This window comes from Melozone crissalis, unplaced genomic scaffold (genome assembly GCF_028551555.1).
Source record: "Melozone crissalis strain CALT ecotype California unplaced genomic scaffold, PUWL_Pcris_2 ptg000016l_1, whole genome shotgun sequence".
In the NCBI taxonomy this organism is placed as follows: domain Eukaryota; kingdom Metazoa; phylum Chordata; class Aves; order Passeriformes; family Passerellidae; genus Melozone; species Melozone crissalis.
In genome coordinates, this window is record NW_026535794.1 from 1,650,747 (window position 1) to 1,669,292 (window position 18,546).

General features: G+C 49.3%; 1 protein-coding gene across 1 annotated transcript in view; it reads right to left on the reverse strand.

The window, feature by feature from the left end:
- TMIE (transmembrane inner ear) overlaps positions 1 to 18,272 on the reverse strand; it is a 56,266-nt gene extending 37,994 nt beyond the window's left edge. The window contains exons 1-2 of the mRNA XM_054273394.1: positions 18,186 to 18,272; positions 14,271 to 14,388 (exon numbers count right to left, since the gene is read on the reverse strand). Of these exons, the coding sequence (XP_054129369.1) occupies positions 14,271 to 14,388; positions 18,186 to 18,272 (205 nt within the window). The remainder of the gene's footprint in view (positions 1 to 14,270; positions 14,389 to 18,185) is intronic.
- Between the last annotated feature and the right edge of the window lie 274 nt (positions 18,273 to 18,546).

Below are 18,546 nucleotides of genomic sequence, written 5' to 3' on the forward strand. Positions count from 1 at the left end.
CTGGGAATGGGAAATGAGAAATTCTGGGTGACTTATTTGGAATGGGGAAAAGGAATTCTGAGTGAGTTATTTGGAATGGGAAGAGTGGAATTCTGGGTGAGTTTCTGGGAATTGATAGGGAGAAATGAGGAATTAACTGGGAATGGGAAATGTGGAATTCTGGGGGAGTTATTGGAAATGGGAAATGTGAAATTCTGGGTGAGTTCCTGGGAATTGATAGAGAGAAATGAGGAATCAACTGGGAATGGGAATGGGAAACATGAAATTCTGGGTGAGGGACTGGGAATGGGAAATGTGGAATTGTGGGTGAGTTATTGGAATGGGAGAGGGGATCAAGGATTTGTGTTGGTTGCTGGAAATGGGAATGGGGAGTGGGAAACAAGGAATTCAGGGGATGACTGGGAATGGCAATGGGAAAAGAGGAATTCTGGCTGAGTTTCTGGGAATGGAGAGGGAGAAATGAGGATTTAACTGGCAATGAGAGGGGGAAACATGGAATTCTGGGGGAGTTATTGGGAATGGGAAAAGAGGAATTCTGGGTGAGTTCCTGGGAATGGGAGAGGGAAATGAGAGTCTGGGTGAGCTCCTGAGAATGGACAGGGAGAAATGAGGATTTACTGGGAATGGGAGAGGGAAATGTGGAATTCTGGGTGAGTTATTGGGAATGGGAAACGTGGAATTCTGAGTGAATTCCTGGAAATGGGAAATGTGGAATTCTGTAGGCACACAGTTTGTGGTGATTGGCAGTGGGGCTGGAGTGAGTGCCCAGGTGAGCTGTGCCATGCAGTGCCCAGGTGAGCTGTGCCATGGATGGGGTGCCCAGGTGAGCTGTGCCATGGAAGGGGTGCCCAGGTGAGCTGTGCCATGCAGTGCCCAGGTGAGCTGTGCCATGGAAGAGGTGCCCAGGTGAGCTGTGCCATGGAAGGGGTGCCCAGGTGAGCTGTGCCATGCAGTGCCCAGGTGAGCTGTGCCATGGAAGGGGTGCCCAGGTGTGCTGAGCCATGGAAGGGGTGCCCAGGTGAGCTGTGCCATGGAAGGGGTGCCCAGGTGAGCTGTGCCATGCAGTGCCCAGGTGAGCTGAGCCATGGAAGGGGTGCCCAGGTGAGCTGTGCCATGGAAGGGGTGCCCAGGTGAGCTGAGCCATGGAAGAGGTGCCCAGGTGAGCTGTGCCATGGAAGGGGTGCCCAGGTGAGCTGAGCCATGGAAGGGGTGCCCAGGTGAGCTGTGCCATGGAAGGGGTGCCCAGGTGTGCTGTGCCATGCAGTGCCCAGGTGAGCTGAGCCATGGAAGGGGTGCCCAGGTGAGCTGTGCCATGCAGTGCCCAGGTGAGCTGTGCCATGGAAGGGGTGCCCAGGTGAGCTGTGCCATGCAGTGCCCAGGTGTGCTGTGCCATGGAAGGGGTGCCCAGGTGAGCTGAGCCATGGAAGGGGTGCCCAGGTGAGCTGTGCCATGCAGTGCCCAGGTGTGCTGTGCCATGGAAGGGGTGCCCAGGTGAGCTGAGCCATGGAAGGGGTGCCCAGGTGAGCTGTGCCATGCAGTGCCCAGGTGTGCTGAGCCATGGATGGGGTGCCCAGGTGTGCTGTGCCATGCAGTGCCCAGGTGAGCTGTGCCATGCAGTGCCCAGGTGTGCTGTGCCATGGAAGGGGTGCCCAGGTGAGCTGTGCCATGCAGTGCCCAGGTGAGCTGTGCCATGGAAGGGGTGCCCAGGTGAGCTGTGCCATGCAGTGCCCAGGTGAGCTGAGCCATGGATGGGGTGCCCAGGTGTGCTGTGCCATGCAGTGCCCAGGTGAGCTGTGCCATGCAGTGCCCAGGTGTGCTGTGCCATGGAAGGGGTGCCCAGGTGAGCTGTGCCATGGACGGGGTGCCCAGGTGTGCTGTGCCATGCAGTGCCCAGGTGAGCTGTGCCATGCAGTGCCCAGGTGTGCTGAGCCATGGACGGGTTGCCCAGGTGAGCTGAGCCATGGACGGGGTGCCCAGGTGTGCTGTGCCATGCAGTGCCCAGGTGAGCTGTGCCATGGAAGGGGTGCCCAGGTGAGCTGTGCCATGCAGTGCCCAGGTGAGCTGTGCCATGGAAGGGGTGCCCAGGTGAGCTGTGCCATGCAGTGCCCAGGTGAGCTGTGCCATGGACGGGGTGCCCAGGTGAGCTGTGCCATGGAAGGGGTGCCCAGGTGTGCTGTGCCATGGAAGGGGTGCCCAGGTGAGCTGTGCCATGCAGTGCCCAGGTGAGCTGTGCCATGGACGGGGTGCCCAGGTGAGCTGAGCCATGGAAGGGGTGCCCAGGTGAGCTGTGCCATGCAGTGCCCAGGTGAGCTGTGCCATGCAGTGCCCAGGTGTGCTGAGCCATGGACGGGGTGCCCAGGTGAGCTGTGCCATGGAAGGGGTGCCCAGGTGAGCTGTGCCATGCAGTGCCCAGGTGAGCTGTGCCATGGACGGGGTGCCCAGGTGAGCTGAGCCATGGAAGGGGTGCCCAGGTGAGCTGTGCCATGCAGTGCCCAGGTGTGCTGAGCCATGGACGGGGTGCCCAGGTGAGCTGTGCCATGGAAGGGGTGCCCAGGTGAGCTGTGCCATGCAGTGCCCAGGTGAGCTGTGCCATGCAGTGCCCAGGTGAGCTGTGCCATGGACGGGGTGCCCAGGTGAGCTGTGCCATGGAAGGGGTGCCCAGGTGTGCTGTGCCATGGAAGGGGTGCCCAGGTGAGCTGTGCCATGCAGTGCCCAGGTGAGCTGTGCCATGGACGGGGTGCCCAGGTGAGCTGAGCCATGGAAGGGGTGCCCAGGTGAGCTGTGCCATGCAGTGCCCAGGTGTGCTGAGCCATGGACGGGGTGCCCAGGTGAGCTGTGCCATGGAAGGGGTGCCCAGGTGAGCTGTGCCATGCAGTGCCCAGGTGAGCTGAGCCATGGAAGGGGTGCCCAGGTGAGCTGTGCCATGCAGTGCCCAGGTGTGCTGTGCCATGCAGTGCCCAGGTGAGCTGTGCCATGCAGTGCCCAGGTGTGCTGTGCCATGGAAGGGGTGCCCAGGTGAGCTGTGCCATGCAGTGCCCAGGTGAGCTGTGCCATGCAGTGCCCAGGTGTGCTGAGCCATGGACGGGTTGCCCAGGTGAGCTGTGCCATGGACGGGGTGCCCAGGTGAGCTGTGCCATGCAGTGCCCAGGTGAGCTGAGCCATGGAAGGGGTGCCCAGGTGAGCTGTGCCATGCAGTGCCCAGGTGAGCTGTGCCATGCAGTGCCCAGGTGTGCTGTGCCATGGAAGGGGTGCCCAGGTGAGCTGAGCCATGGAAGGGGTGCCCAGGTGAGCTGTGCCATGCAGTGCCCAGGTGAGCTGAGCCATGGAAGGGGTGCCCAGGTGAGCTGTGCCATGCAGTGCCCAGGTGAGCTGTGCCATGGAAGGGGTGCCCAGGTGAGCTGTGCCATGCAGTGCCCAGGTGTGCTGAGCCATGGAAGGGGTGCCCAGGTGTGCTGTGCCATGCAGTGCCCAGGTGAGCTGTGCCATGGAAGGGGTGCCCAGGTGTGCTGAGCCATGGAAGGGGTGCCCAGGTGAGCTGTGCCATGCAGTGCCCAGGTGAGCTGTGCCATGGAAGGGGTGCCCAGGTGAGCTGAGCCATGCAGTGCCCAGGTGAGCTGTGCCATGCAGTGCCCAGGTGTGCTGTGCCATGGAAGGGGTGCCCAGGTGAGCTGTGCCATGGAAGGGGTGCCCAGGTGTGCTGTGCCATGGAAAGGGTGCCCAGGTGTGCTGTGCCATGGAAGGGGTGCCCAGGTGAGCTGTGCCATGCAGTGCCCAGGTGTGCTGAGCCATGGACGGGTTGCCCAGGTGAGCTGTGCCATGGACGGGGTGCCCAGGTGAGCTGTGCCATGCAGTGCCCAGGTGTGCTGAGCCATGGAAGGGGTGCCCAGGTGAGCTGAGCCATGGAAGGGGTGCCCAGGTGAGCTGTGCCATGCAGTGCCCAGGTGAGCTGTGCCATGGAAGGGGTGCCCAGGTGTGCTGTGCCATGCAGTGCCCAGGTGAGCTGTGCCATGGAAGGGGTGCCCAGGTGAGCTGTGCCATGCAGTGCCCAGGTGAGCTGTGCCATGGAAGGGGTGCCCAGGTGAGCTGTGCCATGCAGTGCCCAGGTGAGCTGTGCCATGGAAGGGGTGCCCAGGTGAGCTGTGCCATGCAGTGCCCAGGTGAGCTGTGCCATGCAGTGCCCAGGTGTGACCAATCAGAGCGGGAGCAGAGGGCACACAGGTGCAAGGTGTGACCGTGAGGGGATAAAGGGCTGGGCTGGGGAGGGGCAGAGGCTTCCGGAGCTTCCCGAGGTGGGGTCACCGTGTGTGGGGTGGAACCTTCTGGAATTGAACAGGGACACTCTGGGTGCGCCGGCTGTCCCAGCTGTGACGTGTGCCGTGACATGTTACTGGGAATGGGAGATGGGGAATTCTGGGTGAGTTATTGGGAATGGGGAATGAGGAATTCTGGGTGAGGGACTGGGAATAGGAAACATGGAATTCTGGAGGAGTGATTGGGAATGGGAAATGTGGAACTCAGTGTGAGGGACTGGGAAATGTGGAATTCTATAGGTGAGTTATTGGGAATGGGAGAAGGGGAATTCTGGGTGAGGGACTGGGAATAGACTGGGAGAAACAAGGATTTAACTGGGAATGGGAGTGGGAAATATGGAAGTCTGTGTGAGGTGCTGGAAATGGAAAATGTGGAATTCTGGGTGAGGTACTGGGAATGGTGAGGGAGAAATGAAGATTTAAATGGGAATGAGAGAGGAAAATGTGGAATTCTGGTGAGGTACTGGGAATGGTGAGGGAGAAATGAAGATTTAAATGGGAATGAGAGAGGAAAATGTGGAATTCTGGGTGAGGTACTGGGAATGGGAAAAGTGCAATTCTGGGGGACTTGTTGGGTGAGAGAAATGGGAATTCTGGGTGAGCTCCTGGAAATGGGAGAGGGAAATGAGAGACTGGGTGAATGACTGGTAATGGACAGGGAGAAATGAGGATTTAACTGGGAATGGGAGCGGGAAATGTGGAAGACAGGGAATTCTGGGGGAGTTCCTGGGAATGAAGAAGGAGAAACCAGGATTTAAGTGGTAATGGGAGAGGGAAATACAGAATTCTGGGTGAGTTCCTGGGAATGGCAACAGGAACCAAGAATCTGGGGGAATTCCTGGGAATGGGAGGTGGGAACAAGAATTTGCATTGGTCACTGGGAATGGGAGAGGGAAATGTGGAATTCTGAGTGAGCTCCTGGGAATGGGAAATGAGGATTTGGGCTGGTTATTGGGAATGGGAGGAGGAAACATGGGAATCTGGGTGAGTTACTGGGAATGGGAGAGGGAAATGTGGAATTCTTTGTGAGTTCCTGGGAGAGGGAAATGAGGAATTCTGAGGGAGTTCTTGGGAATGGGAAACATGGAATTCTGGGGGAGTTATTGGGAATGGGATATGTGGAATTTTGGGGGAGTTTTTGGGAAGGAGAGGGAAATGTGGAATTCTGGGGATAACTGGGAATGGCAATGGGAAAAGAGGAATTCTGTGTGAGTTCCTGGGAATAGGAAATGAGGGTTTGGGTTTGTTATTGGAAATGGGAGCAGGAAACACGGGAATCTGGGGGAGTTACGGGGGGTGGGAAATGTGGAATTCTGGGGGAGTTATTCAGAATGGGAGATGCAGAATTCTGAGTCTGGGGAGAGGGGGATCAAGGATTTGTGTTGGTCGCTGGGAATGGGAGTGGGAAACGAGGAATTCTGGGGATAACTGGGAATGGCAATGGGAAAAGAGGAATTCTGGGTGAGTTTCTGGGAGTGGAGAGGGAGAAATGAGGATTTAACTGAGAATGGGAGGGGGAAACATGGAATTCTGGGTGAGTTATTGGGAATGGGAAACGTGGAATTCTCAGTGAGTTACTGGGAATGGGAAAAGAGGAATTCTGGGTGAGTTCCTGGGAATGGGAGCGGAAAATGAGAGTCTGGAAATGAGAGGGAAATGAGTTCCTGGGAATGGACAGAGAGAAACGAGGATTTCACTGGGAAAGGGAGAGAGAAATGTGGAATTCTGAGGGAGTTATTTGGAATGGGAGAGGGAAATGAGGAATTCTGGGGGAGGTTCTAGAAATGGGAGAGGGGATCAAGGATTTGCATTTTTCTCTGGGAATGGGAGTGGGAAACAAGGAATTCTGGGGATAACTGGGAATGGTAGTGGGAAATACGGAATTCTGGGTGATTTTTCTGGGAATGGAGAGGGAGAAATGAGGATTTAACTGAGAATGGGAGGGGGAAACATGGAATTCTGGGTGAGTTATTGGGAATGGGAAATGTGGAATTCTCAGTGAGTTACTGGGAATGGGAAACACGGGAATCTGAGGGATTTGCTGGGAATGGACAGGGAGAAAGGAGGATTTAACTGGGAATGAGAGTGGGAAACATGGAATTCTGTGTGAGTTCTTTGGAATGGGAAACATGGAATTCTGGGGGAGTTATTGGGAATAGCGGAGGGAAATGTGGAATTCTTGGGGAGTTATTGGGAATGGGAAATGTGGAATTCTGGGGGAGTTATTGGAAATGGGAAATGTGAAATTCTGGGTGAGTTCCTGGGAATTGATAGAGAGAAATGAGGAATCAACTGGGAATGGGAATGGGAAACATGAAATTCTGGGTGAGGGACTGGGAATGGGAAATGTGGAATTGTGGGTGAGTTATTGGGAGTGGGAGAGGGGATCAAGGATTTGTGTTGGTTGCTGGAAATGGGAATGGGGAGTGGGAAACAAGGAATTCAGGGGATGACTGGGAATGGCAATGGGAAAAGAGGAATTCTGGCTGAGTTTCTGGGAATGGAGAGGGAGAAATGAGGATTTAACTGGCAATGAGAGGGGGAAACATGGAATTCTGGGGGAGTTATTGGGAATGGGAAAAGAGGAATTCTGGGTGAGTTCCTGGGAATGGGAGAGGGAAATGAGAGTCTGGGTGAGCTCCTGAGAATGGACAGGGAGAAATGAGGATTTACTGGGAATGGGAGAGGGAAATGTGGAATTCTGGGTGAGTTATTGGGAATGGGAAACGTGGAATTCTGAGTGAATTCCTGGAAATGGGAAATGTGGAATTCTGTAGGCACACAGTTTTTGGTGATTGGCAGTGGGGCTGGAGTGAGTGCCCAGGTGAGCTGTGCCATGCAGTGCCCAGGTGAGCTGTGCCATGCAGTGCCCAGGTGTGCTGAGCCATGGAAGGGGTGCCCAGGTGAGCTGTGCCATGCAGTGCCCAGGTGAGCTGAGCCATGGAAGGGGTGCCCAGGTGTGCTGTGCCATGCAGTGCCCAGGTGAGCTGTGCCATGGAAGGGGTGCCCAGGTGAGCTGTGCCATGCAGTGCCCAGGTGTGCTGAGCCATGGAAGGGGTGCCCAGGTGAGCTGTGCCATGCAGTGCCCAGGTGAGCTGTGCCATGGAAGGGGTGCCCAGGTGAGCTGTGCCATGCAGTGCCCAGGTGAGCTGTGCCATGGACGGGTTGCCCAGGTGAGCTGTGCCATGGACGGGGTGCCCAGGTGAGCTGTGCCATGCAGTGCCCAGGTGTGCTGAGCCATGGAAGGGGTGCCCAGGTGAGCTGAGCCATGGAAGGGGTGCCCAGGTGAGCTGTGCCATGCAGTGCCCAGGTGTGCTGTGCCATGGAAGGGGTGCCCAGGTGAGCTGAGCCATGGAAGGGGTGCCCAGGTGTGCTGTGCCATGCAGTGCCCAGGTGTGCTGTGCCATGGAAGGGGTGCCCAGGTGAGCTGTGCCATGCAGTGCCCAGGTGTGCTGAGCCATGGAAGGGGTGCCCAGGTGAGCTGAGCCATGGAAGGGGTGCCCAGGTGAGCTGTGCCATGGAAGGGGTGCCCAGGTGAGCTGTGCCATGCAGTGCCCAGGTGTGACCAATCAGAGCGGGAGCAGAGGGCACACAGGTGCAAGGTGTGACCGTGAGGGGATAAAGGGCTGGGCTGGGGAGGGGCAGAGGCTTCCGGAGCTTCCCGAGGTGGGGTCACCGTGTGTGGGGTGGAACCTTCTGGAATTGAACAGGGACACTGTGGGTGCGCCGGCTGTCCCAGCTGTGACGTGTGCCGTGACATGTTACTGGGAATGGGAAATGGGGAATTCTGGGTGAGTTATTGGGAATGGGGAATGAGGAATTCTGGGTGAGGGACTGGGAATAGGAAACATGGAATTCTGGAGGAGTGATTGGGAATGGGAAATGTGGAACTCAGTGTGAGGGACTGGGAAATGTGGAATTCTATAGGTGAGTTATTGGGAATGGGAGAAGGGGAATTCTGGGTGAGGGCCTGGGAATAGACTGGGAGAAACAAGGATTTAACTGGGAATGGGAGTGGGAAATATGGAAGTCTGTGTGAGGTGCTGGAAATGGAAAATGTGGGATTCTGGGTGAGGTACTGGGAATGGTGAGGGAGAAATGAAGATTTAAATGGGAATGAGAGAGGAAAATGTGGAATTCTGGGTGAGGTACTGGGAATGGTGAGGGAGAAATGAAGATTTAAATGGGAATGAGAGAGGAAAATGTGGAATTCTGGGTGAGGTACTGGGAATGGGAAAAGTGCAATTCTGGGGGACTTGTTGGGTGAGAGAAATGGGAATTCTGGGTGAGCTCCTGGAAATGGGAGCGGGAAATGAGAGACTGGGTGAATGACTGGTAATGGACAGGGAGAAATGAGGATTTAACTGGGAATGGGAGCGGGAAATGTGGAAGACAGGGAATTCTGGGGGAGTTCCTGGGAATGAAGAAGGAGAAACCAGGATTTAAGTGGTAATGGGAGAGGGAAATACAGAATTCTGGGTGAGTTCCTGGGAATGGCAACAGGAACCAAGAATCTGGGGGAATTCCTGGGAATGGGAGGTGGGAACAAGAATTTGCATTGGTCACTGGGAATGGGAGAGGGAAATGTGGAATTCTGAGTGAGCTCCTGGGAATGGGAAATGAGGATTTGGGCTGGTTATTGGGAATGGGAGGAGGAAACATGGGAATCTGGGTGAGTTACTGGGAATGGGAGAGGGAAATGTGGAATTCTTTGTGAGTTCCTGGGAGAGGGAAATGAGGAATTCTGAGGGAGTTCTTGGGAATGGGAAACATGGAATTCTGGGGGAGTTATTGGGAATGGGATATGTGGAATTTTGGGGGAGTTTTTGGGAAGGAGAGGGAAATGTGGAATTCTGGGGATAACTGGGAATGGCAATGGGAAAAGAGGAATTCTGTGTGAGTTCCTGGGAATAGGAAATGAGGGTTTGGGTTTGTTATTGGAAATGGGAGCAGGAAACACGGGAATCTGGGGGAGTTACGGGGGGTGGGAAATGTGGAATTCTGGGGGAGTTATTCAGAATGGGAGATGCAGAATTCTGAGTCTGGGGAGAGGGGGATCAAGGATTTGTGTTGGTCGCTGGGAATGGGAGTGGGAAACGAGGAATTCTGGGGATAACTGGGAATGGCAATGGGAAAAGAGGAATTCTGGGTGAGTTTCTGGGAGTGGAGAGGGAGAAATGAGGATTTAACTGAGAATGGGAGGGGGAAACATGGAATTCTGGGTGAGTTATTGGGAATGGGAAACGTGGAATTCTCAGTGAGTTATTGGGAATGGGAAAAGAGGAATTCTGGGTGAGTTCCTGGGAATGGGAGCGGAAAATGAGAGTCTGGAAATGAGAGGGAAATGAGTTATTGGGAATGGACAGAGAGAAACGAGGATTTCACTGGGAATGGGAGAGAGAAATGTGGAATTCTGAGGGAGTAATTTGGAATGGGAGAGGGAAATGAGGAATTCTGGGGGAGGTTCTAGAAATGGGAGAGGGGATCAAGGATTTGCATTTTTCTCTGGGAATGGGAGTGGGAAACAAGGAATTCTGGGGATAACTGGGAATGGTAGTGGGAAATACGGAATTCTGGGTGATTTTTCTGGGAATGGAGAGGGAGAAAGGAGGATTTAACTGAGAATGGGAGGGGGAAACATGGAATTCTGGGTGAGTTATTGGGAATGGGAAATGTGGAATTCTCAGTGAGTTACTGGGAATGGGAAACACGGGAATCTGAGGGATTTGCTGGGAATGGACAGGGAGAAAGGAGGATTTAACTGGGAATGGCAGTGGGAAATGTGGAATTCTGGGGGAGTTATTGGGAAAAGGAGAGGGAAATGTGGAATTCTGAGTGAGTTACTGGGAATGGGAAACACGGGAATCTGAGGGATTTGCTGGGAATGGTCAGGGAGAAATGAGGATTCAACTGGGAATGAGAGTGGGAAACATGGAATTCTGTGTGAGTTCTTTGGAATGGGAAACATGGAATTCTGGGGGAGTTATTGGGAATAGCGGAGGGAAATGTGGAATTCTGGGGGAGTTATTGGGAATGGGAAATGTGGAATTCTGGGGGAGTTATTGGGAATGGGAAACACGGGAACCTGAGGGATTTACTGGGAATGGAGAGGGAGAAAGGAGGATTTAACTGGGAATGGCAGTGGGAAATGTGGAATTCTGGGGGAGTTATTGGGAATGGGAAATGTGGAATTCTGGGGGAGCTCCTGGGACCGGGGAATGAGGATTTGGGTTGGATACTGGGAATGGGAACAGGAAACACGGGAATCCGGGGGAGTGACTGGGAATGGGAAACCTGGAATTTGGAATTTCCCGCATTTTTTTATGGGATGGTGCCACCTTGTGGGATGTGCTGGGAGGTGGAATCCACACTCGGATCAGATTTCTGGATTTTTTGGGTGTATTTAGTTTAATTTTATTAATGTTAATATTAAGGTCAATATAAACATATTTATTGGATATTAATTAAGCTAGTGTTAATATTATTAAAACAATTAATAAAATATATTATTATTATTTAATAACTAATATTAATTATATTATCATATAGTTAGAATGTTCTAGAAATTGTTATTCATAACATAAAACATGTGTTTAATATTAATATATTATTCCGTAAATACAATTTAAATTAGTTCATTTTATTTCCCTATTTATTGTAATAACAGTGAAAATAAAGCTGTTAATGACAACTATAATTACAATCAACTTATTATTATTTATAACATAGAAATAGGTTATTTCATTTATATAATTTTATTAACTATAATACTTTATAATGAAAATTGTTATTCCAAATTAATAGGTCATTAATAAAGTAATATTAATTAGAGTAATAAATAAATAATAAAGTAATAATAATTAGAATTATATTATCAATCCAATTACCTTTAAAGCATAATTCCTGTATTTCTCTTTTATTTAGATTTATATTTAATTCTTGTTTTAGGTTTGGTTTTACAATTATTTCCATTTTTAACTTTATATTTTATATTTAATTCTATTTTGAATTTTATAGTTCTATGTGAATTCTGCTTTAAAATGTTACATTTTTCTATTTATTTCTATTGTTTAATTTCCTATTTTATGTCTAATTTCATTTTTTACTTTTCTATTTATTTCTATTGTTTAATATCCTATTTTCATATTTCATTCACTGTAATGCAATATAATATATTGATTTAAAATTTATTAATAAGTTAATTAATTTATTTTTATATATAATTATGTTTTAAATTTTTCTGATTTTCTATTTATTTTCTTTTTAATTTCATACTTTGATACTTATTCCTATTTTTAATTCCCTATTTTTATATTTATTTTTAATTCCCCGTTTTTCCATTTCACTCCATTTCCCAATTCCCTGTTTTCCACGGATTTTCTCCATCCCAAATCCCATTCCCAGCAGGGATGGAGGTGGAGCTTGGGCCATTCCTGCTCTGCATTCCCAATGGGAAATCCCTCCAGAATTCCTATTCCCAGCTGGAATTCCAGCATTCCCAAATTCCAGACACCTGGAGGGAATCCAGGAAATTCTGGGATCACTCTCAGGGAAGGAATTCCAGGTGGGAATCTCCAGTTTGGAGCTGGGAAATCCCTCAGGAATTCTCAATTCTATCCCACAGGAATCCCCCTTGAATTCCTGAATTCCTGGAAACCTGAAAGGAATCCAGGAAATTTTGGGATCACTTCTAGGGATGGAATTTTCTTGGGGAGAGATTCCAGACGGGAATCTCCAGTTTGGAGCTGGGAAATCCCTCAGGAATTCTCAAATCCATTCCACAGGAATCCTCCTTGAATTTCCAAATTCCCGGACACCTGAAAGGAATCCAGGAAGCTCCGGGATCAGTCCCAGGGATGGAATTATCTTGGAAAATGATTCCAGGTGGAAATCTCCAGTTTAGAGCTGGGACTTCCCTCTGGAATTCCCACACTCAGTGGGGAATTCCAGCCCAGAGGAAATCCCAAATTCCCGGACACCTGAAGGGAATCCATGAATCCCAACCCAACGCATTCCATTATTCCCAACCCACAGAATTCCATGATTCCCAACCTGAATCTTTCCATGAATCCCAACCCAACACATTCCACGATTCCCAACCCAACACATTCCACGATTCCCAACCAAAATCATTCCAGGATTCCCAACCCAAATAATTCCACGATTCCCAACCCAAAGAATTCCAGGATTCCCAACCCAAGGAATTCCACAATTCCCAAACCAAAGCATTCCATGATTCCCAACCCAAGGAATTCCACAATTCCCAACCCAAATAATTCCATTATTCCCAAACTGAAGCATTCCAGGCTTCCCAACACAAAGAATTCCAGGATTTCCAACTCAAATCATTCCATAATTCCCCAACTGAATCATTCATAATTCCCAACCCAAATAATTCCAAGATTCCCAAACGGAAGCATTCCACGATTCCCAACCCAAAGAATTCCAAGATTTCCAACTCAAATCGTTCCATGATTCCCAACCCTACACATTCCATGATTCCTAGCCCAAAGCATCCCAGGATTCCCAAACTGAAGCATCCCAGGATTCCCAACCCAAAGAATTCCAGGATTCCCAACCCTACACATTCCATTAATCCCAACCCAAAGAATTCCAGGATTTCCAACTCAAATCATTCCATTATTCCTAACCCAAATCATTCCATAATTCCCAACCCAAAGAATAACATAATTCCCAAACTGAAGCATTCCATGATTCCCAACCCAAAGAATTCCAGGATTTCCAACTCAAATCATTTCATGATTCCCAACCCTACACATTCCATGATTCCCAACCCAAAGAATTCCAAGATTTCCAACTCAAATCATTCCATGATTCCCAACCCTACACATTCCATGATTCCTAACCCAAAGCATCCCAGGATTCCCAAACTGAAGCACTCCAGGATTCCCAACCCAAAGAATTCCACGATTCCTAACCCAAAGCATTCCTTGGTTCCCAACCCAAAGAATTCCAGGATTCCCAACCCTACACATTCCATTAATCCCAACCCAAAGAATTCCAGGATTTCCAACTCAAATCATTCCATTATTCCTAACCCAAATAATTCCATAATTCCCAACCCAAAGAATAACATAATTCCCAAACTGAAGCATTCCATCATTCCCAACCTGAATCATTCAACGAATCCCTACCCAAGGAATTCCACAATTCCCAATCCAAATAATTCCATTATTCCCAAACTGAAGCACTCCAGGATTCCCAACCCAAAGAATTCCAGGATTTCCAACTCAAATCATTCCATAATTCCCCAACTGAATCATTCATAATTCCCAACCCAAATAATTCCAAGGTTCCCAAACTGAAGCATTCCACGATTCCCAACCCAAAGAATTCCAAGATTTCCAACTCAAATCATTCCATGATTCCCAACCCTACACATTCCATGATTCCTAACCCAAAGCATCCCAGGATTCCCAAACTGAAGCATTCCAGGATTCCCAACCCAAAGAATTCCACGATTCCTAACCCAAAGCATTCCTTGGTTCCCAACCCAAAGAATTCCAGGATTCCCAACCCTACACATTCCATTAATCCCAACCCAAAGAATTCCAGGATTTCCAACTCAAATCATTCCATTATTCCTAACCCAAATCATTCCATAATTCCCAACCCAAAGAATAACATAATTCCCAAACTGAAGCATTCCATGATTCCCAACCCAAAGAATTCCAGGATTCCCAACTCGAATCATTCCATGATTCCCAAACTAGAGCATTCCATGATTCCCAGCCCCCACAGCCCACGGCTCCATCCCGGATTTTGGCAGGAACGTGGTGCTGGAGCCGATCCCCATCCCTGGAACATCTCCAGGTGCTCCCAGGACGAACCCCTGGCGATTCCCAGCACCGAATCCCTCCTCGCGCATTCCCAGGATTCCACAGCTCTCCCTGAGGACTTTTCCAGAGGAAAATTGCCGGGAATTCCAGGGGGACTCACTGATGGAGAGGACGAAGAGGGCGAAGATCCCGACCACCTGCCAGAGGCGCAGCCCCCAGATCACCACGGTCTCCGACGTCACCGGGTCCGGCTTCTTCTTGGGAGGCGCCGTGGTGGCCTGGCAAAACCAGGGAAAAACCAGCGGGAAAAGGTGGATCAGGACGGAAAAATTCCCAAAAATACTGCAGGAGGTGATGAGAGCATGGAAAATGGTGGAGAGGTTGGTGAGACCCCAAGGATTCGGAAATGTTGGAGGGATTTTTAAGGAATTTCTTTTTTCCAGCCATTCCTTGGTTCGCTCTGGAATTCCTTTCTCTGCTTTTCCAATGGATTTTTGGGATTGGGATCTCCGTCAATGAAGGCCTGAATGAGAAAATTCCTGGAAAAATTCACTTTTCCAATGAATTTTAATGGAACCACAGGATGTTGGATTCAGGAGGAAGCAGAATGGAACCACCAGGAAATTCTGGGATAAAAATTGTGGAATTTTTTAACGGAAAGATAAACTCAGCCTAAACCTAAAGGATGGAAATCCTACAAAATATTCCAGGGGATTTTTAGGGAAGATCTTGGACAGCAGCTGGAAAACAGCTGGAATGAACCCAGTGCCCAAAAAAATTCCTGATTTTTTTGGGAAGTGGAATTCCTGAGCAATCCCTCCAGGAATTTTATCCCAAAGTGGGAATAAAGGATTATTCCAAATTTATTCTCCCAGGATTGGCTCAGATCCTGGATCCAATTCCCAGAGAAATCCCTCGATATCCCATTGTCTGCTGATCTCTGGGATCAGGAGCAGGGAAGGATTTTTGGGATCATGGGCTCATCCTGGGATTTAGGGACTTTTTGGGATTTAGGAATTTATCCTGGGATTTTGGGATTTTGAGTCCATCCCAGGATTTTCTAATTCTCTTCCCAAATTTTGGGAGAACTTCCAGCCCTGGGAATTTATCCAAAGGTCTGGCAGCCAGCAAAGTTTTCCTCAATCTAATCCAAGATTTAAAGGGATTTTTGCCCCAAATATTTTGTTGCTTTTTCCCCTTTATTTTTCCATATTTTTGGCGGTTTTTTGGGAATTTTTTCAGCTGTCAGAATTATTTTCCTCTCCAGCTTTTTCTTCCTCCTCTGTTTGCTCCAGCCTGGCTGAGCCGGAATCGAATTATTCAGGATAATTCCATTATCCAATTATTTCCAGGAATAAACTCCTCACGGAGCTTTTGCTTTTCCAGGAAAAAAACCTGGAACAAACAAAGCAGATCCAGGAATTCTTGCTGTTTATCCCGATTTTTTGGCCTTGGATGTTTTATTTTTGTTTTCTGGAATAAAATGGGAATTTTTCCGGCTGACTGGGTCGTCCTTGGGATTCAGGGAAGGATAATTTGGGAATTCTGCACTGTCAGGGGAAGTTCTGCCTCATTTCTCTGCTTGGGAATGGTTGGACAGCTCAGAAAACCTGGAATTCTTCCTGGAGCAGCAGCCTGGCCTTGGAGAGGATTCCTGGATTTATGGAATGCTCAGGTAGGAGGGGATGGGGGAAAAGCAGGGATTGGGTTGGGAATGAGAGGCCGAAAATCCTGGGAAAAATCAGGGAAAGGATGAGAGGTTTGAAATCCTGGAAAGAAGTGGGAAAGGGAAGGAGAAGAGGCCCAAAATCCCGGGGGAAAAAAGTATGGAAAGGGAGAGATGAGAGGATGGAAATCCTGGGAAAAAATTGGGAAAAGAGGGAGAAGAGGCCAAAAATCCTGGGGAAAAAAATGGAAAGGGACATCCTGGAAAAAAAAAAAAAAAAAAAAAAACAGGATAAGAGAAAGGATGAGAGGCCAGAAATCCTGGAAAAAATATGGAGAAGAAATCCTGGAATAAAATCAGGATAAGGGCAGGGAGGGGAGGTCAGAAATCCTGGGGAAAAAAATATGGGAAAGGGAGGGAGGAGAGGCCAAAAGTCTTGGGGAAAAATATGGAAAGGGAGAGATGAGAGAATGGAAATCCTGGAAAAAAATATTGAAAGGGAAATCCTGGAAAAAAATCAGGAAAAGAGCAGGGAGGAGATGCCAGAAATCCTGGGGAAAAATATGGGAAGGAAATCCTGGAAAAAATCAGGATAAAGGCAGGGAGGGGAGGTCAGAAATCCTGGGGAAAAAAATATGGGAAAGGGAGGGAGGAGAGGCTGAAAATCCTGGAGAAAAAAATATGGAAAGGGAAATCTTGGGAAAAAATGGGGAAAGAGGGAGAAGAGGCTGGAAATCCTGGGGAAAATATGGAAAGGAAAATCCTGGAAAAAAACAGGATAAGGGAAAGGATGAGAGAGTGGAAATGCTGGGAAAAATCTGGGAAAGGGATGAGAGGTTTGAAATTCTGGGAAAAAAACTGAAAGGGGATGGGAGAAGAGGCCGGAAATCCCGGGAAAAATCAGGAAAGGGAAATCCTGGAAAAAAAATGGGAAAGGAGGGAGAAGAGGCTGGAAATGCTGGGAAAAATATGAAAAAGGACAGGAATGAGAAGTTTGAAATTTTGGAGGGAATATGGAAAGGGAATCCTGGAAAAAATCAGGATAAGGGAAAGGATGAGAGACTGGAAATGCTGGGAAAAATCTGGGAAAGGGATAAGAGGTTTGAAATCCTGGAAAAAATGTGGAAAGGGAGAGATGAGAGGCTGGAAATTCTGGGAAAAATATGGAAAAGAAATCCTGGAATAAAATCAGGATAAGGGCAGGGAGGAGAGGCCAGAAATCCTGGGGAAAATATGGGAAAGGGAGGGAGGAGAGGCTGGAAATTCTGGGGAAAATCAGGAAAGGGAAATCCTGGAAAAAAAATGGGAAAGGAGGGAGAAGAGGCTGGAAATGCTGGGAGGAAAAATATGGAAAAGGATGGGGATGAGAAGTTTGAAATTCTGGAAAAATATGGAAAGGAAATCCTGGGAAAAATCAGGATAAGGGCAGGGAGGGGAGGTTTGAATTCCTGGGAAAAATATGGGAAAGGGAGGGAGGAGAGGCTGGAAACCCTGGGAAAAATATGGAAAGGGAAATCCTGGAAAAAAAACAGGATAAGGGAAAGGATGAGGGGCTGGAAATGCTGGGAAAAATCTGGGAAAGGATGAGAGGTTTGAAATCCTGGAAAAAATATGGAAAGGGATGGAGAAGAGGCCGGAAATCCTGGGAAAAATCAGGAAAATGGATGAGAGGCTGGAAATCTTTGGGAAAAAAAAAATCTGGATAAGGGCAGGGATGAGAGGCCAGAAATCCTGGAAAAATATATGGAAAAGATGAGAAGTTTGAAATCCTGGGAAATTCCTGGAATTTTCTAATCCCAGAAATCGCAGCCAAATCCTGCTGCAGGAATTCCCAGGTGGAGCAGGGAAAGGATCCGGAGGGAAAAGTGAAAGTTTTGGGAGCTGGGATTTGGATTCCAGGCTGGAATTTCCCTCTGGAATTGCAGCCAGGGCTGGGGAGCCGCTTTTCCCTCCTGGATCATTCCCAGATTTTCCATAAATTTGGGAATGCAGAGTCATCCTCAGGGAAAAGCTCCTGTGGAGGGGCAGGAATTCCATGGAATTCCATGAAATCCCACAATTCCGTGAAATCTAGATTTTTCAGGATTACCGGGAATGAGGGAAGGCGGGAGAAGGAAAACCCATCCCAAATATTTCCAAAATTTCCCACATTTTTAACGGGATCATCCATCAGGAACAGGAATTTTGGGATCGTTTTTGCCTCGCTCCTCAACCGATTAAAAAATGGGAAAAACCCGCGATCCCGACCCGAAATTCCCAACCCAGCCTTCGAGGAAACGCCAAAAATTCCCAAAAAACCCCTCCTTGGATCCACCTTAAATTCCCAGCCGGATGTTTTCCAGGGAAATCCCCCATTCCCGGCCCTCATTCCCACTTTTTTCTTTTTTCCAATGGGATTTCATTGCTCACCTCGATCAGCTGCGCCAGGGAAAGTCGGGATCGGAGCAGGACGAGGCAGGAAAATCCCAAAAATTCCCAGTTTGGCTCCCACGCCATTTTCTCTTTTCCCAGCCTGGAATTTTTTGGGATCTCGGGAAAGTCCCGGCCCGGCTTTTCCAGCGGCGCCTGCGAGCGGAGCAGCGCCGGGGCCGCTCATTAATTAATGAAATGAATGAGGCGGTGTCGGTGACGGAGCCCCGGGAGGGGGGGTCGGGAGCCCCGGGAGGAATTCCTGAATTCCTGCCCTGCAATTCCCGCCCTGCCATTCCCGCCCTGCAATTCCTGCCCTGCAATTCCCACCCTGCAATTCCTGCCCTGCAATTCCTGCCCT